General features: G+C 36.5%; 1 protein-coding gene across 1 annotated transcript in view; it reads left to right on the top strand.

The window, feature by feature from the left end:
* Positions 1 to 26,916, top strand: part of LOC113949901 (BEN domain-containing protein 5-like) — a 910,469-nt gene that overhangs the window by 31,188 nt on the left and 852,365 nt on the right. Inside the window, exon 3 of the mRNA XM_027649026.1 lies at positions 14,288 to 14,412. Coding sequence (XP_027504827.1) covers positions 14,288 to 14,412 — 125 coding nt within the window. The remainder of the gene's footprint in view (positions 1 to 14,287; positions 14,413 to 26,916) is intronic.

The raw sequence follows: 26,916 nt of genomic DNA, 5'->3' as shown, positions 1-26,916 counted from the left end.
AGCTAGAGACTTGCTGCAGGGTTAAGATCTGTGCCTCCTCATTGGGAACAAACTGATGTCAATAAGACCAAGGGCTACCTGTCTGTGTTGGCAGGTGGATGGAGATCAGACCTGCTGTGTGATGGAAAAGCTCAGGAAGAGAAGCTGGGAACCACACTTCCAAATGCTCTGGTTTTCCTGTCAGCTAGAAGGAGCTTACTTGCCCCTGTTTCATGGGCATAGTCCTCCTCCTGGCTCCATGTCTTATTCCCTTCTGCTCCACTTCAGGATCCCACTTGGGTGCAATTCCCAGTTTTGCCAGTCAGGAAGGTGTTGGTTGGATTGAGACTCAGCTGGCAGAGGTGCTGTGCTTTTTCCACTGTAGCAGCAGCATTTGGGTAAGAGGAAATGGGACTTCAAATAATAGTCGTATTTCCTAGGAATTTTAAAATCACAGTTTCCTCCAGGTTTTTTGTGTTTCAGATGAAGGTGAAAGGTAAAACAAAAGTAGAAGAGAAGATATGAGATTTTGTTGGCATGAGGGAAGAGGGAAGCTCTGAAATCCTTAGTTACAAAGGCCCTCCTTTGGTATCCTCTCTGCCTTTCAAGAGGAGGTGGGTACTAAGGACACACTGAGAAGGATCTACCTGGTATTTTGAATTCTGTGATTGACTGTAGCATCTGAATTGTCCCCACCTGAATACAGAGTGTGTGAGAATCAGGTGTTAGGGACAACCAGAGAGGGAGTTTGAGGATGTCTTTTACAAGGTTGATTTGATGAAGTTTTCTATTTAAACCCACTCAAAGAGAAGTTTTTTCATTTCTACCCTGTTAGAAGGGGAATGACAGAGCAAAGTGGATATAGAAGGAGCAGATGCAGGGTTGGCCATGGAGGTGACAGTATTTTCCTGGGGATCCAGTGGAGGCTATCTAAAATTTGTTGCAATACTAGCAAGTTGTCCAAGTAGGAGGCTAATAGAAATTGTGAGAACAGTATCTGCTTATAGGAGCACAGTGGGCAGGGGAGATCTCTTTTGATTTTTCTTCCTTTTTACTTAGTCATTTTGAGTTTTCTTTATTTAAAAGCCAATTAATCTAGTTTATTATATAGTAAAAAACTCTACTTTTTGTTGGAAAGCTTTATTGGCTTTTTGGAATATTCACTTACAAGAGAAAGATCCAGGCAGTTCAATTTCAATAATATGTCTGACTCAGAGTCTCATCCCATCCATCTTAAACCCATTTTCTTTCTCTAATCACCTGCATGCCCTCGTCACAGTTCCCAGACTTGCTTTGCTTGTACAGTATTTGCAATTTGCACTCCTTAGATACCTGCTTGTCTGATAGACAAGGCAAATGATGTTTCTTTTGTGAATCAAGCACAGGGGGCTGTGTCCAAGAGGATACTCCCTTGAGTTCTCACTACCTGAACCACTGGGAGAAGCTTCCTGTCAGTGAACTAAAGCGTGAGACTGTCTGAGGATGGAGAAAACACATTGCTCTCTTTTTGTCACACTGATGCTCTCCAGTCTGTTGCTGAGCAGACCAATTTTATATGTCTCCAAACATGTGGAATCAAATTACTTATGATCATCGTATAGTTATTGTAACCTGAAATTTTGGCAACATAGGACAGACATGTAACCAACCACACCCTCCAAACAAGCCATTACTTTGAAAGTGGTTTGGTGTTTGCATGGTTAGAGACAGGACATTAACAGCTTGGTTCTGCAGAGGAATACTGTTAAACCCCAAAATCTCATAAAGGAAAGTTGCACATTTTTAATTTATATAGCAGGGTATTTGAAGGTATAGATATATCCAAATGTCTATGGATATGAATGTGCATTTTCATAGAAATTCCTGTTTGTATGGATGTAGCTACTTTAAAAATACTCTCAGCTGATTAATATTTAAGATGAGCATTTACTGTTAATGCAATACATTGAATTGTAAAAGGTATGTCTATTGTAGAATACAGATTTTCATTGCTACTGCCACTTTATAACAGTCTTCTGTCAACTTTCTGCCTTGCCCTCTCCTTGCCCTCCTCTCTCCCCATGTTTTAGGCATCATTTTCTGATGAAATCCACATTTTGTGTTAACTCAGGGAGTAAAATAATATGTTGATGTCTTGGATATCAGTTGGTGTTCTGACGATCCCTGAGTAGAGAGAGTGATGTGCTGTCACTCTCTCCATAACTGTCCAAGGTTGAGAATTTTATTATGTCTTTCAAAATGTCTTTTACTTTCATCTGAAAATGAAAATAAGTTGAATAAAATCCAGTTTATGTTTGAGCTGGGCTGTGAATTCACTTCTTTGTATAAAATTAAACTCGATTTCCTAAGGAGCTTTTTTCTGTTAATACAACTTTACTTCCTGCTTTATGACAATTATCATATATGGCTTTTTATTTTTTTTTCTTTTACTGCCACAGTATGAAGTGAGAGCATTAAGTTAAATTAATTTGACTTTGGTTGGCAAACGGTGATAGTAGCACTTTAACAGCTGTTTACTTTCCTGGATTGTCCTTGGTGCTGAAATTGCTTTTGTATCTAAACAGCAAAATGTGTTTATAGGGCTACAGAATATGGAGATAAATTTAGCCTGTCAAACAGATATTATTGGGGCTTTTTTGTGCTGTGTTTCTGGGAGTGGGTCCTGACTACAGTGCTTTAATTCCAAGCTGTGTGTGCCTTTGGACATCTTACAGGACTGTTTGTGGAGCTTTTCTCTTTGATTTATGACCTTGCCTGTATGGACTTCTGATCAGATTTTATTCTCATTTAGTGCAAGAGGGGCTAATTATGAAAGTGACAAAGATTCTTTCATTGTGCTAAAGCTTTTTGAATGACAAAAGGGGGCTTTAAATTAAAATGAACTTTAACAAGGCATTTTCACATTGAAGTGATACACACTCTACCACTGATAGAGTAATTCATTTTCAACCCTTTCTGATTCTATAAACACATTGTCTCACAAGATCAGTAATTTTTTACCTCTCAGGCTAATGAAGAGTGGATGGTAGACCAATGAATTCTCTTTTTGCAGAACTGTTTTGACATTCTTAATTTTTTCTTAAATATCAAAGAAAGGACAAAGAGCTGTGATTTTATTGCATTAATATTAATAATCATTTATCTGCCAGAAAAACATTTAAATATCACTTGACATTTGCAGAGAAAGATTAATGTTTAATTTACTACAAACATAGAAATACTTTGAAATAAAAGGAAACGCTTCTGGATTTGGCAAAATGAAAAAAAAAAACCAAGACAGACAGTCAGATATAAAAAAATATTGTAACCATAGCAGGAGTCAAAAACATGTTGGTGCCATCTAAAATGTCAATATTTAAATTGTCACTTCTGATTGAAAAAATAACATCAATGAGATAGTTTTTTAAGGTCTAGTTTAAGCTTTAACTAAACAAAGATAAATGAGGGTAAGCAGTTTTTGGTTCCATCCACGAGGGTGCAGTTAGGAAGGCCTTCTATAAACTCTATCAGTGTTATAAAAACAAACCATCATAGTGTAGTTCCTTGTTTCTTCATAATTGTCTGTAGTACAATGGGGTAAATTTAGGGTATGAATAGTATTGGCATTTCAGAATTATTGGTAAGGCTGGAAGTCCAGGAGGGCTTCCAGAACTGGCTGGTGTCTGGAGGAGAGGAAAATACCAAGGTACAGGAGTCAGAAAATTGTATAAGTGAAAATACAGCAACAGGTTCCATTACCTGCAGAAGGATCAAAATGCTGTATAATAAAAAGAAAAGTACAGAAATCACCTTGTTCTACAAAAGAATGTCAGACAAGGAGCTGCAGAGGAGGAGGGGGACATGAGCAGGGAAGTTGTCTATCAGTCTAATCTGATGAAATGGCTAAAAATGTACCAAAACTCCTGGAAAGTCTATCTGTAAATTTTATCATGGAGATTATATGGTAAGATATCCCTTTTAGGCAATGAAATAATGGGATTAATGTACTGAATGAGAATAACATTTTTAGCACCCAAACTGATTTTGTGACTGGATTGATGATGGCATAGAGAATCAAACTCAGTTTTATAATAAACTCAAATAAGACTGTTTCTTCTGTAAAAGCTGTATATAGGGCAGATATTATCAGATTCAGTATTTGTACTGGAAGTCTATCCTTACAGTACCTTTTTTCAAGGATTTTTTTGGTATAAAATAAAGACAATTATGGATATAAAACCAGTAATTTCTTAGTTAAAGAAGATTCTAATTCAGGATCTATTTCAAAGAGGAAGATTCTTTTATAAGGCAATACCTGGAGTCTTTCCATTTATACTCTTTCTTTTTAATAAAAAACCTTCAAATTTGTTTACAGCTCTGGTGCCTTTCTAGAGGCCCTTGGGAATATAATTTAACTATAGGTCTCCCAACTGATAGAGATTTCCATCTATTCCTTTTCACTCAAGTGTCAGTCTGTAGTTATACTATGGAAGAATTCCCCTGGAAAAATGGTGATTCCATATCAGGCACCAAACTAGGCCAAATGCAGAATTACAGCATCAACAGGAACATCCTCTCTTGTAGGATGAAAGAACTTTTTTCGCTTTTTGCATTACAGGAATTCTCAGGGTCTTTGCAAAATGATGAATATATTGAGTAGGAAGCATTACATAAGTAGGAGTGCTGTAATGTACTGAAGGATAAAGAATATACAGCTTTTAACACTTTTAACCATTTATCATATGTTTTTTTACACGCCTGAGATGTCTCGGCGGCAGGTAAACATGAGAATGTTTTACCTTAGAGGCTAAAGATAACAACAGATTTCAGTGCTGGACATTGAGCATTGGGCCCTAACAAAGTGAGTATTTGGGGAGATGTTTCTGTCTGCCACACACCAGTAATGGTACATCCCACTGTGGTGCAGCAGTTCGTATTCCCTGATCTGCCTCGGTGGTTGCTTCCGTGGTTAAGGCTGCAGACGTTGTTATAATTTATTTATTAACTTATTAATTATTTATTTAGGATAGCACCCATTATATGCTAAGTGACTTCCAAACAGAAATTTCCCCAAATGCTTTTCCTTTAAGAGCTCTGCTTTGAAAGATGTGATACATGCACAGCCGTGAGAGACCCATTTTGGGAGCACACGCTTTGTTAAAGAAAGCTGAGTTTCGTGACACTAATGCAAAACCTCTTTGTATTCTGATTTTCATTTAACAAAGGTTCACTGCTGTGGATAAATAACTGCCCATCTGTCATTGGAGGCCTTTGGGGAATTGATAAAGAGGGAGCAGAGAAATCTGTTTTTCTGGGGATTTGGTGGATTTGGTGTAGTGGGTGTGCAATGACCATCTTAGGGCGCAGGCCTCTGATTTTTAAGCACTCTTGACACTCCTCACTAAGCTGATGCATTGCTACTTTATCACTGCCAGTTTGTGTATTTACATGATTTTGTGACTTTCAGGAGAATTTGTCCTGCAGACTTGGGCTCTGCTGATTTTTTTTGTAATTTATAAGAATCTCACAGATGCAGGAGAAGGAGTCAAGAGACTGACTCCATTTTATCTGTCCTTTGCAATTTCCCCACACAGCGAACATTGACATTTTATTCTTTGCAGCACCAGGGTTTTTAGGTCCTTTAACTGAAAGCATCAGTATTTATCGATAAGGGCAATTTTGAAATTAGGCTCCTTGGCTGCAAGTGATTAAATATCAATCTCATTTGATCAAAACTATCGAATTCTTTCAGCAAGATTTTATTGTACAATTTCTTAATACATAAGCAATATATATACATATACAATATATACAGTATTTGTAGTATTTGGGGTATCTGTTGCTTGTCTTTTGTGCTGTTTTGCTCATGGTGGTTTTTGAGCAGTCATGATCACAAAATCTTCAGGATTACTTGTTGCTGTTTTCCACTGTGCTGTAAACTGGAATCACCATTAAGACTGCTCTGCTTAAGAAACATAAGAAGACAGAAAATATACCAGTTCTAGTTGCTTGTGTTGTCTTTCCAAATGGCCTTGTTTACTCTTCTGGATTATCTTTAAAAGAAAGTTGCAAGTGATGTAAGTAGGTGGCCTTTGGGATTAACACAGTTATTTATATTGTGAAATCTGTAGTAGTATCCTCATTGCAGGAGGAGCCTCAAAACTACTGCTTAATAAATTTTAATCCCTGTATTCCCCCTTGCCCAGACATCATTCAAACATCTGTGACCAAGAAAAGTATTTTTTTTTTGAAAAGAAGAACTCGTCCTAAAACTGTCCATTGGCAGCACTGTCCAGACTACTAAAATATGAGAATCTTTTTGTAACTGTTTTTAGTAAAATAAATCACAGTATTTCCTGCCCCACCCACCCTTTCTTTATATTCAGCTAATAGATGTAAGATGGTTTCTGACCCTCTCCTTTTTAACCAGTCCTTCTTTCTTACAAGTTTCCAATTCCCTTAATTTTCCATGTGTAAGAAAATTCTGCCTCCTACTCTAATTCAGATAAAAGTTTTAATTTATAAAACTCCTGTGGGTGTTTCAGTCTAAGCCACACATCATTAATATTTCTGCAGTTTAACTCAATATGAAAGAATTAAAGATTTATTCATTACACTTGTTTGGGACCACTGAGAAGCAGTGACTGTGTTTCCAGATCCTATGGGCAGGATGCCCTGAGGAAATGGGTCCAATTTACTTTACTTATATCACTTGTGAGGAAAAATATTGGAAAGAGTGGAACTTGGGCTGTGATCCTGGAAAGGTGTGGAAAATCAGATCTGCCTCTTGTTGTTATGCATTGGGAGCAACACCATTAAAATGAGTATTGTTACACTAAAAGAGACAAACAAACGAGTGGAGACCCATAACTCTTAGATACCCCAAAAATAAATACAACTTATTTTAATGCTATATTCAGAGATCAAAGAGGAAAGTATAAAGGTAGAATTTTCCTGTGCTGTCATTCACAATTAGATTTTATCACGTTGTCTACTTACAATAAAAGCTCAGTCAGAATTGCTTGGCCTCTATAAGTTGTGCATTAATATGTACATCTCAGTCTACTCTTTCCAGAGATGGGACCTGGCCTTTTATGAGCTGCTTCTGAGAGCTAAGATGGTCATTGTTCCAGTACAGTCTTTTTCACAAAAACTACCAATTTACCATCCTTTGGATGTCACAACTGATAAAAACTTAAAACATAAAGGAAGTTACAATTTCATCTTGCTTAATTGAGGAGGGAGGAGAGAAAAGAGACTACAAATCAAGTCTTGCCGTGTACTTTTGAAGTGCTTTGCCTGTTTGATAGTCTCGACCATTTTTCAAAGGTAATCTGGATTTGACCACAAGCACAGTCATGACCACTGCTATGGTTTTAACTGTTTCAGTTAAAACATCAGGTTTTTAAAAGCATACTAAATTGCTGAAGAGTACTGAGGTTTTTTTTTGCAAAATATCGATGTGACTGTGACGGTGTGGGTATGATTTTGTATTGCAGAGCTTGATATGTGCAATTTTAATAATTTAGACCATAATTTACAGATGATCTATATGTGGTTTTTATGATATTTATTTTTTCTTCAAATCATGTGCTTTGAGGTTTCAGGAATCTGGGTTTGACATCTGCTCTGGGCAGGAGTCCAGCAGATGATGCAAAAACTGTCATAGGTTTCAGAGATCATCACTATTTCATTAGATTTTTTTCTTTTTTCCTATTTAGAAATCAAGTCGTTCAGGACTTCTCAACAAACTATTTTTTATAAATTCTTTGCTCAGACAAAGACCATAAAGCAAGTGGGAATTTACAACTGATATTCCTAGATGCACTCCTTCCAGAAGATATCTAATCTTTCACTCAAGAGAAGTTTTTACAGATCTGAGTCCCTATGATTCCTGTTCCATTTAGAACATATTGATAAAATTTCTTTGCATTATCATCTCAATGTGTTTTATGATCCATAAGGATGAATTCCATTGTGGGTATTCCCTATTCTACATTTCACCTTATTTTGTGAAATACTGAGTTGCACGAAATATAGATTAATACTGTTTGGCTATCTTGGACTTCATCCCAGGTTCAACTGGTGAAAATGATGTATATTCCAATCTGTTCCTTGGTTGTTTTTGTTTAAAGAATTTGTATAGATTGAAATGCAGCTGCAAGTGTATTAGTGATTTTCTATTGCTTACTTGTCAAGATTTTTATTGTGTGGATGAAAAATAGCATTTCAAAACCTGGCAGCATATTGACAAAAACAGAAGAGCACTTTGTGTAATTCTCTTTTGAAAAACTACCTCTTTTAGAGACAGAGATTGCCTCGGCTACTTCCATTCATATGTATCTTGATCAATAGATTTATTGATAGCTTTTAGCCAAGATTTAATTCTTTTTCTTCTCCCCAGTTCACCATGGTGCTCACTTTTCTGAATTAAGAAACCAGAATTAGTCTCCTATAAGCAAGGCATACAATATGCGAGTGCTCTAGGTGTAAAAGGAGGCATTTGACCTTTTGTTGCTAATCTGTGACAGGTGCAGGCTATTTTCTTCCAAATGGTGTTAATTTTCATGTGCAAATCCACCCCCTGAAACCTGCATTCTATGTATCCACCACGGGGGAATTGGTGGTCATCATGAGTACTGTAATGGACAGCTGAGAGGGATAATCACTGATATTTCAGCACATTTTGCTCGCGACTCAGTCGGGTTTAGTGCACTTCTGTTTTTGCTGCTTATTAGGGAGGCTGAAGTTAGTTATTCATTGCCGGACAAAAAAAAAAAAAAAAAGTGTCTGAGAAAGTTCATGTGCAGGGAACAGCACATTGTTACAAATTAGTTTCCTTTACCATTTCTGGCAAACTCATTACAAAGTAATCGCGCCCCGCGCTGAAGTGCACTTCCTCTGGGACCAATAACTGTAAATAAGCAGGGCTGCAAGCTGGCTGATAAGTTGTTGTTCTGAAGATAACGGTCCTTTTTAGCAGAGTGTTTGACCTTTTTCTTTATATTGCCTCAGGCTTGTCTGAGACCCTCAAGGTCTATTTTTCATCTTAAAATTCTCTGTAGGCAAGCGCAATGTGTGGTTTTAAGAAGATTTTAGGATTGCTTAACATATCTATATTTTCTTTTCTAGCATTTTTATGATAATTGTTAGAATGTTTGGTAAGTTTAGCTAGCATTTTCTTAAGCAGGTTTTCTTTCTTTGTGTAAAGTACACTTTTTATTGATGTAGGAAGCAATATACATTAATATTTTATGAGGACTAAGTGTATGTTGCATGATTAATAAAATAGTATCATTGGACTTTTTTCTGACTTTTAAAGAAACTTGAAACATGCTATTGACCCCTTTCACTATTCGCATTTTCAGAGTACTGCACTAAACATTACTCTGTAAAGCAATTTAAGCAAATATAATTAAGAATTTCAGCTTGAATGATTAAAGGAAAGTATGTCTCCTCTTTTCTCAGTATGCTGAGAGTATTGAACAGAACTGTGACTGAAAATTGAGCGTGTCTTGAAAACAAACCCCAAGGCTAAGTGAAAGTCAGTTTATAGACATTTGGGAATTTGATTTGTTCACATCTTCCCATAAGTTTAAAAAGATCTGTGCCAGTATTTCTGTAAAGTAAAATAATAATAGAAAAAGCCCCTGCAACTAATTTCAGAGTGCATAGGAGAGAAAATCCATAATGTTTTGTAAAGTGCTGGCTCGCCTAATAGATTGTTTGTTTTACTTTTAGGATATAGTCAGAAAGCCATTTGACAACCAGATGTGCATTCGACCTGTTAAAAAAAAGTGAACAAGAATTGTTTAGAATGCCAATCAATTCAGATATTACTGCTCATAATGTTGTTGGGCTTTTTTCTCTTTCAGGTCAGTTACTCAGTCAGTTCTTTAATCTTACATGTACCTTAGATAACATTATGAATATCTTATGTTTTATAATGTTAACCCCCAAATATAATGCTAATCAAAAGTTATGGAGTGATGAGGCTTTGAAAAATGTTGTATAATCTCATATATATAACTTCTGAGTTTATTGAATAGAGTGGTGATGAGTTCATATGGGCATGAAGTCAAAGTGAAGTAAAGCAAAGCTGATGTTTGAGTAATGTGAGACATTTTATTTTGATTTTAAAAGAACATACTTAATCAATGTGGTTGTGGACAGACTCTCTTACTGATACCACAAACCACCAGACTAGAATTGTACACAGAATAAAAACTGCATGCAAAAGGTCTTACAGTAGTTGTATCAAGACTGAAAACTATTACTCAAAATTGGTGCTATCTGGTTCTCTCTTATATTTGTCATCGTTTCAACACAGAAACTGTTTCCCACAGGTATTGCATAGCAGAGTATGTATTGCATAATCACACAGAGAAGTTTTAAGGAACCTTATAGAGATATTTAAAAAAATCAGGTTCGAAGTGCTTTGTACTTAAGAAAAAATGTTTATTTTCAGTGTTAAAGTATTATAATGGTTTAATGTCTAAATGGAATGCTGTAATCAATGTTTTAATTCCTGTTTCATGGTTTCTAGTGCTCTTCAATGTGTTACCTGAGGTACTGGAATATAATTCTCATTCATTAGAATAAATATATTTCCCATGACTACAGCAGTGTGAAACCAGTACATAAAACTGGTCAGTTTGTTTGTGAGATTAACACTGAGAAGTTTATATCCTCTCTTGGACACTGAAAAATGTTTTTCAGTGGCATTATCAGTTTTCTACAAAACATCTCTTAAAGTGAGGAGGTGTTTTGTTCCTACAGTTCTAGGCTTCTTTGTACCAAAACTGCCGTCTTGTTTAATGACATTGCTACGTGGGTTGAAATTAGGCTGACAGATTGTGAGCAAAGGCTGTGATATTACAAACAATAGTCTATTGAGCATGAGGAACTTGTTGAATTAGTTACCGAAGGCATTAGTGTTCAGTCCAGCCTCTTTAGCATCTGGAAGACAGGGAAGAAATAGTGTGCTAATGAAATGTTCCAATGACACTGAGCTGCAAATGGCTGCAGGTGACAATGGCAGCTGATGTGTGCTCTGAGGGAGCCTGGGAAGAGGCAGTTCCGTGGGCAAAAGTAATAAAGTGAGATGCAACTGGCAAAAGCAAAAAAATACTGATTTAGGAGGGAAGGGAGTATTCGAATCAAGAGAGAAAACAGTGTTGGGACTCCTGGAGAATTGAGCACACAGTGATTAAACTGTCAGACACACTGCTGGATTTGAGATGGGTAGATAGGTCTTCCAGAGCAGACTGGATGGCAGTGGTTCCAGCACACCAGCACTTCACCATCAGTGATTTCACTGACATTGGTACAATTCTTCTCTGCTAGTTTATGGATCCTGTGGATTCCATAAAGTACTTCTGAGTGCGTCATCTGTCCCCCGTACAATTCAGATCAGTTTGGTGTTAAAAAAGAAACTGAAATGTGCAATAGGTCAAAATCAAGGTCTCCTTTTGCTCTGTTTTAATTGTTCACTTAATAATCTTTTAGTTTCCTATGCCTTGCAGTACAAGGTTTTAATGGTCTTTGAACTTAAAATGTGAATTAAATTGCTTCTGTGTCCTTCTTTGCAAGTAATTCAATCAAAATTTGCACCTCTGGTCTGTGCTGCAGATAACTTAATCTGTATCTGGAATTGCTGGGATCACTGGGAGTCATGTATACACAGTATACATGGACCTGGTCCACAGTCTGTGTCCATCCAGCCTGCTGCTCTAACCTTGGAGGATCCAACAGGATCCCATGCACAGCTGCAGTAACTCTGGGCGTCCACACACCAAGCTTTGTACAGAGAGAGCTTAACTGTGACCTGTGAGGCAACTGGAATCCAACCTTTTTGGATGAACAGCTTGGACCACTTAAAATATCAAAAAAATATTATTATCCCAACTGTGTCATTTATGCATGACATTTAATGAAAAATACAAAAAGTATTTTTAAGTCCTTTATTTAAAAGTCCTTTATATAAAAGTCCTTTATTTAAAGGTATTATAATGGTTTTGCTCTTCTTGTTTACTTTGGATAATAATCTGTAGGAAATTGTAGTTTATATTACAATTCGAGTTCTTTTGTTGTCAGTAAGTGATGGGTTTGACCCTTGTGGCAGAAAGGGCACTTGGTTGTGTCAAGGACTTCACCTAAAGCCAGGAGATATGGTTGGTTGGCCTTGGCCAGCTGCTTGATGCTCATCCAGCACTCTCATCCACACTTCTCAACAGGAGAGGGGTGAGAAGATAAGGTGAAAAAGCTCTTGGGTCGAATACACACAGGGAGATCCCTCACCAATGGCCTTCACAGGCAAAACAGGCTCCACTGGGGGAAACTAATTTATTGCCCGTTAAAACAGGTTTGGATAGTAAGAAACAAATTAAAACTAGAACAGTGCCTTCCTGCCCATCCTTCCCTGTTTCCCAGGATCAACTTCACCCGACTCACAAGGAGCAGAGTGAGGGGATGGGGGCTGCTCCCTCCTCACGCAGCTCCCCTGCTCCACCCTGGGCCCTTCCCTTCCCACAGCCCTCGGCCTGGCAGGAGCGCGGGCTCCAACCTGGCTCCTCTGTGGGCCACTGCTCCTTCGGGAGACATCCACCTGCTCCAGCCTCTCCCCACAGGACACAGGAGAGTCTCTGCCCTGGAGCCCAGAGCACCTCATTCCTCCTCCTCCTCCTCAAGCCCCTGTTCTCCTCAGCCTCCCTCACCCTTCTGTGTGGGTTTTGCCCTTTTTTAAACGCGTTTTCACCACGGCACCTCCACCTTGGCTGAGGGGGCCGGGCTGTGCTGTGGAGTGCAACCATTATGGAGCCGGCCGGGACCATCGGGAACAGGCTGGAATGGGCTCAGGGAGCTCAGCCTGCAGCCCCACTACCGACACCCGGGATGGCAGGTGACATTATTGGTATTTGGCAGAGGAATTCTGGCTGTACAATAGAGCTGTTTTTTCAAATATTTCCAATGCCAAGTGTCTCCTTGAGGCGAGCGCTCAGGAACAGATTGTGAGCGTGGAGTGGGTCTCTGCAGAGGGAAGCAGTGGAGAGAATTTTCTTCTGAAAAGAGGGATGTGGGTAGGAAAGCAGAGTATAACATTAAAAATAGGGAAGATTAAAAATGTTCCATTAGTAGAGCTAGAAACAATTTAGGATGAGGAAGAAATCCTGGAAATATATTGATGAAGAGAGTTTTTCCCTGCTTCTTTTCCAGTTCAGAACAGCAGATCAGCCAAATTTTGCTGCTTGTGCTGGTACTGAGCAGTGTGTTAGCAGAGAAGAGTCCTATTGACTGCCGTGGGACTTGCTGAGAAGGGAATTGTTTAGCTCAAGTAGCTTTATAAAAACATATTTGAATGCAACAATATATTTCCAACCTAAAAATATATATCTAACCCCAAAAATATATTTGTAACCCATGTTTCAGTGCTATTTTTAATTTAATTTTTAAATAAATGTAATTTAGCATGTGAGCTAGAGTATGGCCCTGTCTTACAAGATATGGTGAGGTGAGTTTTGGATTGAATCAGGAAAATTTAAAGTCTTATTTTTGTAGTGTATAAATGAATTGGACAGTCTAAACCCTGTCTCTAAAAATCCTGGCACACTTCAAAGAAAAAATGCCATTTTAGCAATTTAAAAGCACTTAGTGGGTTTTCCCAGTGCTGAACTTTGTTTCTATAGCCAGGGTGGTTGCCTGCAGGATAATGCCATAGGGGACAATGTCGCTCTGCCTACATTTAAAAATATTATTCCATGAAATTCACTAGGAACAAGCTGAGGCAAAAATCTCTTTATTTCTTTGGAAAGAGGTGTTAGTTGAGGAAAAGTATTGAGATAGTTTTTGAATCAAAAAGGAAAGGAATGCTGGCCCATCTGTGGGGGAAAGGGATGCTCAGAGCACCAGCCAGAGGAGCCAGGGGGAAATGTGGGGACTTTTTAGTTTTGGAGGGGCTTGAACATGAGCAGCAATTGGAAAGAAAGAAATCCATACAAGTGGGGGCTAAAAGATGTGCAGAGACATCAGCAGAAAAATGGAAAAAAGAAACAGTTAAAAGGATGTTAAGGCACATAATTGGAATACTCAGAGAAGAGGAGGCAAAAGGTCAATTGGATTGAATAATAAAAATGCATGTTGTCTTCTTTTTGATATATGTTTTATTTTTTGACTATGATTAGGCCTTTTAAAAGTAATTATGAACTGTTGTAAGGCTTATTATACTTGTATATTTTAACCAACAGAGGTAGGCATTTTTAAAACTTTTCTCAGTGTGTTTCCTGAGGAGTTGATTCATTAAAATGCATTCTTTTTCATTTGTTCCTGGTAGGGAACCTTGGGCGGGTGGACCATGTCACAGAGTTTGAGTATGACCTGTTCATCAGACCAGATACCTGTAACCCACGCTTTCGAGTCTGGTTCAACTTCACTGTTGAAAATGTGAAAGAATCACAGGTAAGTGCTGCTCAATTAGATGGTATGACAGCTTTAAAAATTGCTTGCTCCAGAACATATTTTCTTAAACAAAAAAGGTAACATCTAGGGTCTGTAACTAAAAACTGCTGTAAAATGTCTTTTTGTTCTTTGCATTTTTATAAATAAAAGCAGGTGTCAGCATGACTGGGTATGACCATGCTTCTCAGCTATCCAAAACAGCAGGTAATTGCAAAGACATTGTAATGTTTGCCAGCTACCAGAACTTGTATTAATAATGGCTGCTATATATTTGTGGTTTTATATTCCAACCAAATACGTGTGTTAATATATGGAAAAGAAGTCCATCATTGCTGTTCAAACATTGTCACTCAAGCTTTCATTTAATACATGTAGAACAACGAGGTAGCTTTGCAAACAGGCATTTCTCTAGTGACTTGTAGCAGAGGAGTTGCTTGCCAATGTGTCCCTTGTGAAAGAGGAGGTTTAAATCTGAGTCAACTCAATTTGATAGGCAACTGTTTTACTTTTAAACAATGTTTCTTTGCAGTAAAAATGCCCCCTGAGGAAGAAACCTCCTTGCTCTAATTTTTCGCTTACAAACTTGTAAAAGTTTTATACAAACTTTCCCATTGAAAAACCAGAAAACATTTAATTCCACTTTTTGTGTCCATCTTGCATTTTATTTTAGTTTATCAGAATCAATCTGTCATTTTTACTTAATGGAAATAAAACACATTTAGTAAGAGAAAAAAACTGCAGAAGGTTGATATTTGTATTCCTACGAGACTAATATCTTCATATCCACCACTGTACCATTCCTGTTACAACTAGAAATCATGAAATTGTTTATCTGTCTTCCTGGAGCCTGATACTTTATCAGACAGACCCTTTCCCCTGCTGTGCCTTACTCAACTGTGATCAAATTATATAGTCATGAGATGAATGGGAATCTGTCTCAAGGAGGCAAAGAGATCGGGTAGAAAGATACAATATATATCTAGGGCTTACAGGATATTTGTTTTCATGGTTGTCTACATGAAAGAGAATGGTTCCACTATTAAGTTTGACTTGTGAGGTCTGTTTTTATAATGTGTGTTCCTATAATCTTTTTTCCATCTCTCCAATTTCCGTTAAAATGAGACCTGCATGGACGTAATCTAGTCTGGAACCCTTTTTAGGCCTTTGTACTAGAGGCCATGGGCAGTATTAGTCATTTCAGCTCAGCTATATTAAATGAAAGTTAGAAGTTGCTACATCAAACATACTGTATAATCTGTTTTCTGCATTTTGATTATTTTATTTTATGTTTTACTAGAAAACAATGACATGGAAACTCAAGCTATTCAGTATTGCTTAAAAATGTTGCACTAATACACAAATAACTTTGATCACAGTATGTGTAAAAGTAGATATTTTAGTAACTGTCTGTAAATCATTGCCTGTATAATATTGTATTTATTTTTGATTTATCATATAGGTAGTGTGTGAGGAAGGCACTTTTATACAGTTATATATACTGGGTCTGGTTTCAGCCATTTGGATGAGAACTCACAAAGAGTAGCTACTTTTATTTGTTTTATATATTATCTATTAGTGCAGTATTTTGTGTTACTAATCTAGTGATAAATGAAAACAAAGACCTATTAGACATTCCTGCCAATCTTACTGTCCATGCATTATCATTCTGTAGAGAAAAGGTTTTTTACATTCCAGTTTTAATTTTCTTAAGGCACGGAGCCTCCATTTCCTATGGCTCAAAACTGCTCCATAGACTCCTCTCACTTACAGTGTTGCTTGATTTTTAGCCTAAAGCTTTCCTTTATTTAATCCCACAGTTCCCAGTTGCAATTCTGCTTAGTAATAACTCCTCTTGGTACAAATAAATCCTCACCATCCATGGCTAACATTTATATTTCTGTAAATTATAACATTCCTCATCATTTCTGTCTCAACCTAGCTATCATGTTTGGTTCTTTCAGCCATATATCCAATAGACCACTTTACCTTTTAAGTATTTTTCCGCTTTGGGGCCTTTGGACTTTCATCATAAGTGAATCTTTCAAGCCCTTTGGTAATTAGCCTAGTTTCCCAGGGAAGCAAAGCTTATATGATCACACTGTCTGCTTGAAGCCTGGTTTTTTGTATGGCTGCTGATCTCTCTCCCCTCTGTTTTCTCCCTCAATAGCTTCTTAACTCTTGGCCAGTTTCAGCACCACTGGACAGGAATTCCTGTAAGTTTTGGGAAAACAGGCTGCCAGATGGGCAAGAGAGCCATTAGTGTTCCCACTGGCAGCCAGGCTATAGTATGAGATCATTTCTTATTAAACATCAGAGAATCCACAGAGGAGATGAATAGGAGAAAGTACTCATTGGAATTTGCATTTTTAAGATACCAGAGAATCCAACCGTGAAATCCAAATCCATAACATTGAGTAATTTTGCTTCTTGCAGAACTTTTTGTTTTTATTATTATTCTACCTCTTCCAGTTTCCTTCAATATTTTCTTTATAGTGCGGAACTAAAATGTAATGGACAATTCCGAGTACACTAATCCCAACTTTCAGAGAAGGGACTGTGGTCCCTTTGCTCTGTTACTGTCTCAGTATAGACAGCTGGAAATTGCAGCAGCCTTTTGTTGCTGTATCACTATGGAAACTCAGGCCTAATTTGTTTTTCCCTATCATCCAGAAGTCTTTTTCAGAATGATTGCTTCCGTGCTCCTGGTACGTGTGTCTGAGGTTACTGCTGTGCTTCAGCAACAAGGGCAGGTAATGGAGCTAAGTTCTGTAGCATTTCAGTGACAGCTCTAATATTTTCAGCATTATTTTTATAATTTTATTCTAAACTTGATTTATTTGATGTTCACTTCCCTGCGTTGGAGTAGAACCAACAGAATTTTTTTTTACTTGGAAGTTGGTGAGTGAATTTCTTCTTCCTTATGACTTGGACTTCTACATCAGACATTTTGTGTCATCAATTTTTTTTTTAGCAAGGAAAAATTCAAAAGAAATATCTAATGCCTTGTATTTATGGGGGAAAAGAACCACCATATAAGATACCTGTGAGATGTAAAATCTGGTCTTTCGGTCTCCTTATACATTTTCTGACTTGCAAGTCAGTCGGTTTGAAAAGATTTGAGCTCTGGATTTTTTTTTGTTATTTGTTCTGTGAATTCATTCAACACCAATATTGGGAAAAAAAAAAAACCACAACTGATACGTTATATGCAAGGAAAACACATACTCTTTTATGATTTACACATATCCAAAGGGAGAGTGAAGGAAATAGGATTTGCTGTGGAACACATGGTCTCTTGGGCAAAGCCTCCAATTTCTCTAATTATGTACGTGTCACAGGCTGCTGTCTATTTCTGGATAATGCTCTGTATTGGGCAGGGTTTGTTTCCTATTCACTTCAGCCATGGTCCTTACAACACCATCGATGATTTTGCTAAATTTCTTCTCTGTGGAATGGGAAATTGGGTGAAAAAATTTCATCTCCAAATTGCGTTCCCAGTATTTTAAACAGGCCGTGCTTCAGGTGCGAGATTACCTCTGAGCTGGAATGTCTTTAATTCTGTTAGTAGCTACAGTGATTCATTTGAGCTTCTTGTGAGAAAAAGAGAGATGTGTGTATGTGTGAGAAATTATAAAAATATACTGATATTGGAGGATTTTACCGGTGAAAAGAATGATTATTGCTCTTGAGGGCCATAGCCAGAAATTCTTCTCAAGTAGTTGACACTCACTGCTCCAGATACTGTAACCATGCCAGAAAAAGATGATCTCTGTCCTGAAAAATATACTTTTGAGCAATTTGAGAAGAGATAAGAGTTAAATAGAACAAACTGATGAAAGGATTAAAAATATCTGTGAGGATTTTAGTTTCACAAACAACAGCCATATTATACCAATAAGTAAAGCACATCTAGGCCTCATGAAATATTCTGTATGTGTATGTACCCTGAACAGCTCTGCTGTCTGATGAATCATGTTGAGAAATGGTATTTTCACTGAGATTAAAAAAAGAATTTCCAACAGAAGGGGTTTCCTAATAGTGCCAAATTTTGTTCTGTAAGTGTTGATAAACACATTTGGAGTTCTTCATCACAAAGGTACTGACAAAATATACCAAGAAGGAGAGAGGAGAAGAATGGATATTTGGGAGATACCATTTGATCATTACTTACAGTTAATAAATCAATCCAGATTGAGGTTAAAATCAAAGAACCAAACGTTATTTACTTCAAAGGCATTCTCTCTGTTACTTCAGTTGCGTTTGGACTGAAACTAGAATTTTGACTCATGATTTTTTGGGGGATCTTCTGTTATGTGTATGTATGGATCAGGAAAAAGGAAAAATTGCTTCAGAAATTGAAACGGGATGCCAAGGTAAGACAGAGAATGTCACAGCTGGATATTATTGTGAACTTGTGGAGCTGTCATTGTAGAGTTCTCTCTTTTTTTGTAAAATGTAAAAGGCTGTAAGATCTCTGTTGTCTTTAATTGATTAGATTTTCAGGAAATATTAATATCGACATTGGATTTTATAGTATGTTCAGGCCTCTTATTACTGTCCTAAAACAACTCAATGACCCTTAGCAGACAACTGCTTCTTTGTGATTTACAGCTGTGATTGTTTAAAGGTATGAATGGTATGTGTACAGGGAAAGAAAATGTCTCTTATTATACCAACTGATACATTTTGGATAAGCAGGGGGGGGAAAAGAAAAGCAAAAAAAGTACCTCACCTTGATGTGAGGTGCTTAATTTTTTTTTCTGATCTAAGAACTTGGTCTGTGCAGTTAATTTGTTCAGAAGCTGCATCCGAAGTTAGATGGAGTGAAGATGACATCAAAAGCAGTCTAAAGTTGGAAATAGGCTACCTTTTTACTTTCTTTTTCTTAAGCAGACATTCTTTGCTCTACTGTCATGTGGGGATTTAAGTTACTGGTATCAAGATGCTTGATAACATCTTATAGTTGTTCCAGCTTCTCATGTTAGAAGGCAGATATTTACTGTACGTTAAAGGCTACATTGCATTGACCTGGCTTTGGAAAATGCATGTGGAAAAGTGCATATGTTTTTATGAAAGTGTATAGTTCTGAAATTTTGAAGTGAATAAATTTGTAGTGAATAAATAAAGCATTTTTTTGCAACATTTCCTAAGCAATCTTAAACATGTATTTTCTGTAGTGTCTTTCAAATACACACTACAGATATGTTCTTACTCAATTAGGCATATGTTACTCATTTTTTAATAATTTATTAATCCTCTTCTGGTCAGCTCCTGTAATCTCTCTAAATAGCTCTTTATAATAATTTGCAAGGAGAATGGCTAGATTATTTGAATTTGCCTGTTTAGGAAGCTGTTGCCCATCTTTATGTACCCTTCTTATGTTAATTTTTAGCATGCTAGAAAGGTGCTCCTAACTTTTCCTGTATTTTGCTATTTTATTCACCCTTTACACAGGTAGACAAAACCCAGTTTTTTCCATGTGCCAGTTTTGTTTTGTCGCATATATTTATTTTGTTTCCTTGCTTCTGATACTTTTTTGGAAAATAATCTAATTTTAGGAGGTTAAATGGGTATTGGTAAACTATATTTCCAGCTCACATTGCCATTTTGACTTTAAGATGAAACTGTAAGTAGCATCACTGCTATAACTTTTAATTCACTACTTTCTGTAGTTTTAGTATTGATTTAGTTGGAGCAGTATCAATTTTTTATTTGTTTCATATGTGAGTGAAGTTTTTCCTTTTTTTCTTAGCTACCAAATAGTGGATTTCAGTTCTTGTGGGTGAATTTGTTCAAGATTTAAACTTTGACATTCATCTAAGGCTGCTGGGTTTGTCAGTCATTATCATATCACATCATGGTTTATTTTCCCTTGGAGAAAGTCATATACTGAGGAAGTGCTGAAGTTATGATTTTTTTCCTAAGAAAGATTAAAAAGGAAGCAAAGCTCTCCTGAAACATTTTCCTCAGGAAAAATCAGTTTCTTAGGCAGGTAAATAAATTTAATCTGAATTAGAGAATGGTTTCACTGGAAATCCCCTGGTGTTTACTAGCAAATATGACAAGAGTTGAGCAAAATAAGAGTTATGTGTTTGTATCCTTTGGGATTCCCTGCAGAATCTCGAAGCAGCAAAAGTCTGAACTTTTTGGTTAGTTTTTGTCTAGTTTGATGTGCACCACAGTGTTGCACTGCATCTACTGCCCTGGCCAAGCTCCTTAAAGCTATAATTGAGTGTATATATATATTTTCTATACACATATGTGCATACATATGTATCTGTCTGCCTTGAAAGCACAGAGGCTGAGGTGAGTGCAGTGGACAGGATCTTTTAAGTAACAGTGTTACTACAGGGAAAATAGGTAATTTCTTTGTATAGCACATGCCCTTCCACTTGGAAAAAAATGGGAGGAAGAATGGTGGAGCCAGGTTCATGATGCAAATTTTGGTACCATAGCACGTGGTGATATGAATCCATTACTTTTTTTTTAAGAGAAGGGCTTGGATTACCTCAAGTGTGTATTATCAACCAAAATTGATTGTTTCAAAGCAGCCTTTGTACTTTTTAAAAGTAGTTTCACTGATCTCCGTGCTGCAAAGTGATACAATTTTTTTGTAAGCCAAAAGTGCAAAGGGTTAGATGATCTGTGTAGCAGTTGAAGTAATTATTTACTTACTGAGGGAGCCATATGAAATGATAATTAAATAAGAAACAAAGTGATGACATTTAGCATAGATTGCATGTGCATCTCAACATTTAAAAAAAGAAAAATCAATTGAACATACTGCAGTTTTGAGGAAAAATAATTTTACCATTTTGGAAACTTGTGCCTATATTGGTCATGTATAAAATTAGATTTATAGATCATGGTTCTTCCAAGTTGGAATCCTTTCAAGTACATATAATTTTATTTTGGATCAATAATTCAGTTGTGCTTGGAATAGATTGAGGGTGCACGTGAAACTTTGGTAAGTGCAATATAATGTGCATCTCCATGAAATTATCCAAAGCTGTCATGACATGTATCATCCTTTAACAAGCAATGAGTGCAGATAGCTCAGCAAACACAGGCAATATTCAGCATTAGAGAAAGAACCTCTTTCCTGCTGCAATATTCGCTCTTGGCAAGACAGTGTTAAATTCATAAACTTTTGCTGTTCCAGGTGCCTCTAAGAACATTTTAGATGTCAGTGTTCAGTAATTATTGCACACGTACTGTATGTTTCAGATAGAACACTTTTGCTTACAGGCAACTAATGGCCAGGTGTGTTTAATTTCCTATTATGGTGGCATCTGTCACTCAAAATGTCAAAAATGCATTATAGATACCATAAACAAAATCAGCACCACGATGATCTCCATGTCAGTGATGTGACAGGCTTATTTTTTTTTTTTTCAATCTAAGAACTTCTTGATTTCTGATTAAATACTCCCTTTTTTAGTTCCAGAGTTAATTGTCTTCCATGCAAATTTGGTTTCATTCTCCTTTTATTACTGAAAAGTTTTTACATCAGAGTGTGGAAGCATAGAACTAATGTAAAAGGAAAAAGATTATACTGAAGAAGTGAAAATGAAATGTTTTTAACTTTCCTGCTTTTAGATTTTTTAAATCTTTTTAATTCAGAATAATCTATATCTCCCATTGATTTCATAGGAAGCAAAGTTCCTACAATGTTAAATGCAGCAGAAAAAATCCCATCCTGATGTCAATTAAATATTTTGTTCCATTGCAATACTGTTTATAAGTATATGCTTAGTTTGTAGAATTATGGAGCAATCAAGCTTTAAGATATGCATTTTCAATTTTTTAAGGGAGCAGATAAAATTAAAATGCCATGATTTGTGGCTACTTATCTTTTGGTTTTGGTTTTGGTTTTTAGTTTTACTGTTAATTGAAACTGGAAACCTGCATAAGTTACACAAGATATTACATTATATATACTTCAATTGTTACGTTTCTTCCAGCAAAATATATTTTAATTTCTCTAGTGAAGAGACTGTGAAATTCTCTGTAAAAACGACTGTGCGATTTTTTGCATTGAGCAATTAAGAAAAATACCCCTGGATTTATATATTGACTCTCCAAATAGACCTGTTGTGTTTTTTTATGCATAACACAGAATAATAAATGGCCCAATTGCAATGATTGAGTGCAGTTCCACAGGTTTAGGGTCTGACCTGCAAACCTTGGACAGGCAATATCTGCTCTTACACCACAGCTCATGAGGGCTCGGATCATTTTTTTCTCGTGAATTGAGAAGCTCCATGGAAGCTTCTAATTTTCATAGCAGCACTGCCATGATGAACTGTGGCTCATTACTGTAAACTGATGGCAGCTGTTAATACTATTACAGGCAGAGACTTTTTATTTAAGGGAAACATTAGCCAGTAACTGGTAGATTTCTGACACAGTGTTACATAAAGCTTCCTGTTAGGAAGGAGAGCAAAGAGAAATGGATTTGAACCCATTAGTATCAGAATTACGTGTCAAAAAGCTAGAGCAGAGTTCAATTTATTTCTGCAATAAAGTGTAAGCTAGAGATTGACTTGACAATTATTTTACCTTACATTGCTCTGGTTGTTCGCAGATGACTATTCCAACATCAAATCATCTTGTTTGGACATCTTTTACTGAATAATGTGCTAGTCTAAATATGCATTCTGTTATGTAGGAGCTAAAACTCGGCAGGTTTTTCAAGTAGAAATGAGTTTTTTATTACTATTTTTACTGGAGGATGTATATACAGTGGAACGTATTCAGTATAGATTTAAAACAACTGCCTGTATTTCTGCTAAATCTAGTGCATGTTGAATAGGGTTTGCATTGTCATTGAAAGGATAATCTTTCTGAAGCTTTTAGTGGCTTTGTATAAGCAATGTAAATAATCTGCCCCAAACATTTGTTTCCTCTAAGCTAGTCGCTGAGCAGGGTTGTCGCTTCTGTTTAGCAGTTTCCTTTTTCCCTGATAATTTTCCAAGATAAGTGACAACAAATCGGACAACCCTTTCCTTATTATAATTTTCAACTTTGAGAGGAACATTCTTATCCAAATTTTTGCCCATTTAATACATGTATCCTCCAACTGAACATCAAAGTCCACAAATTCAGAGACTTAACCTGGAACCTTGTAACAGACTTATTGGAATGGCAAATCTGACTGTATCTTTCTTGTCTTGAGCTGATGACTCTTTATGGAACACTTATTTAATTTTCTTGTTGTGTAGCATAATTTTTGAAGGGTGTTGTGTTCATTGTCCTCGTATTACCCTCTGGAAATTCACATGAAGCTTCAGAGAATACATTGGTTAAAATTTTAATAAAAGTAATATGTTACACCAATGTGCAGATTCTTCAGGCAGATTTTCCTTTGCCTTTACACAGTTTAATGCAAGACCATGTCACGCTCAGGGGTGATGCAGGGAAGTAAAATGCTGCTTGCACTGCAGCTTTTTGTGTGTTCATAGTCTGATCTCCTGTGAACTCTGTGGGCAAAACTAATCCCACAATCTCCCACAATCAGAGGACTACAGAGTGTTTTGGGTTTTGTGGTAGGGCATGCTTGGCCCTGCAAATTCGACAGTGATGCTGAGTACCTGCAGTGTTAGACTTAGAACTGCCTCAATAGCCAGATTAAACTGAATATCCTTCCTGCCAGGCATGTGGAATGGCAATTCCATGGCTTTGGAATAGCCAGGATGAAACTACAATAGCTGCTCCTTGTGGGTTGTCTCTTCCCTATGGCTGCAGAAGGACCAAACAAATTTCTTTGAAGCCAAGGTTAACACAGCTACCTCCCTAGGTCAGTTGTTATTTTACATGGAGTAATATATATTTATTTTGTTGATTTAAAGCCAGTTCATTATAAAAATCAGCCTATAAAAAGAGATAGTGTGTATGCAGGAAGAGAACTACTATTTTTTCTTTTTTTTTTTTTTTTTCCCCAGGAATTTCTCATGCATAAATACAAATGAATATTCGAAATGTAAATGTTTGGCTAGATTATTCTTCAGAGACACATATTGATTTCTGTTGTCACCCTTCAGTGAGATTTAGTGTAGGTTAGTAGGAAATCCTTTCCAAGCACCAACTGAAAAAATTGTAAAATATGATTTCCTTGACAGTCGGTGAAAAGAGACAGTAGACGTTAACAAATTAACTGTGTTTACTCCATCTCCACCAGTGTAAGAGTCTCAGCTCCTACAGCCCCAGCTCCCTTGATGCTTTGGAATACTGCTCCATATTGTGCTGCATGTGCTAGAAAGTGTGTTTTCAAATTCATAGCTTAGCAAAAAGTGAAGCTTTGCATCTCCTGGTTTTCCCTTGCGGATCTAAATGTGGAGTTGTGGCTCTCTCACCAGAGTAGGAAGGATGGGATAATTTTGCAGTTTAGACTGTTTTATAATGGAAGCAGTATGAGCCTCATGGAAAACTGTGTGTGATGGCCAAGTTTAATCCTAAAATACGTTTCATTCAGCTTTCTAAATAACCTGAAATTCATAAATTGTTGCATGTTATAGTGGGTTTGATAATTATGAATTATAATAACTTTACACTTCAGTGGTTAAAACCAAATATTGTTCCACAAATACTTTTTTTTCTTTATTTTCTTTGTTATTTAGAAGGTACAAAATACCTTAAGTCAGAGCAGAGTGTAACTTATGAAGAGTTTGTTTTCACAATATAATTTTATAGCTATCTAAACAAGTTATTCTAAAACCTACATATTTTTATGTCTTGCAAGCACTGTTAGCTATAAGTGTTGAACTACTTGTTATAGTTGAGTGGTGATAAATATCAAGTCCATCTAAAAATTCATAAAAAATTATATTCAACAGCTACAAAATCTGATCAAGTTTTGCTTTCTTGGTAGTGTGGTATTGTTAACCTACGTTAATTTGCTTTGTAAATGGTTTCAAAACTATTAGTGTCATGTCAGTTATAAAGTACAGTCAATGAATGTTTGGTTTAACAAATCCATTTTAATATATAGGAGATGACACTACAGTGTTGCAGTATATGACTATTTTAATAAGATTTAAATCATAATTTCTGTCCACTGCTTTGCTTGTTTTGTAGATAATAATAAACATACAGACTCAGCTTCTGTTGCTTCAAGGGAACAGTGATGCTTGGGTTTGTATATGATCAGTAGTAGAGTTACAAATATTAACATTATGCAACTATGTATTTGTATTTTCTGAAAACGTTTGGGAGCACTTGGAATTGAGTTTTTTTTTTATGATCTCTTCCTGGTGTGCTTCAAGGAAGAGAAGCAGAAAGAATTTGGGAAAAATATTAATCTTTGTGGTAAAACTGGCTTTATAAAAGCCAAACAAGTAGAGGCATTTTAACATAATTTTCTCCTGACTTAAACAATCTTAATTTTATCACTTTGCCAAACTGTATTCCTTTGCATGAAGTATGTGCAGGAGATACTCCTGAATTTGCATTTTCATTAGATTTAGCATTCAGCACCTAATGCTATAAATTTGTTTTTGAAACTCTTTAATTCCCCTGAGTGTTCCAACATATTGAATGCTATTTGCTTTGTATTATGTTGGCAGCAAATCTGCAGTGAAAATGCTGTCAATATATATTCATAGCTAACATTGTTAACTAAAAGCAATATTGTTTTTCTATTGTAAGCTGTCACAAATGTTTGGCACCCTGTTGTGTAAGCCAAAAAAATGTCAAAGAAAGAAAAGAATATTTTTGAAGAGAAGTGCAGTGATAGTGTCAAGTTTTCTGTATTAAAATACATTCCTGTGCATACAGACCTTTACAATTTATAAAATTGTGTTTTGTAGTAATGTAAAGTTAGAATATTGTGAGAACATCAGACTGCTACAGATATTATATTAAATGAGAGGAGCATAGTAAACGATACAGCCATTTTACTTTCCTGTGTAATGCAATGCTTATCAGGCTGTAAAATGTATTCTACTAAACCCAATGATTATTTTATTAATAGATGTGCTATATATGGGGAAAATGAATGAAAAATATTTTGCATTTTTGCCTGTTTTTGAAGATGGAGTGTATAATTAACAAGAACAAATGCAAAGTTTTTAACATTCTCCTGGGGACTCTCCTTATCTTTGTATAAGGCACACTGATTTTGCTTGTTTAAATTTGTATATTCCTTTTCCAAAACATTCATTCTTTTCTAATGAAACTGTTATATCTTTTGTCTCTGTATGGCATTAGAAGAATGTCTTAGAACAAAGTCTTTCTGAGAACTTCTGTGGGGAGAAATGAAAAAAGAAAAAAAACCTGTCTGCCATGCAAATAACCATGTTAGGGCTAAGAAATTATAAACACCCATAAGTTAAAATAAGACAAGTGACAATCTTTTGTGCTACTCTTGCAAGTATGTTAAGCAGAGAACTTGTAGCCTGGGCCATGTAAATGGAAACTTCTAGGTGAGGTTGTCAGAACAGGCAAAACAAAATTCCCTTGGCACAAACCAGTTTGCTCTGGAATCAGCAGAGTTCAGCTGGTGGC

This window comes from Corapipo altera, unplaced genomic scaffold, assembly GCF_003945725.1.
Source record: "Corapipo altera isolate COAL_440 unplaced genomic scaffold, ASM394572v1 112, whole genome shotgun sequence".
NCBI lineage: Eukaryota > Metazoa > Chordata > Aves > Passeriformes > Pipridae > Corapipo > Corapipo altera.
This window is presented reverse-complemented; position numbering and strand designations above follow the sequence as displayed.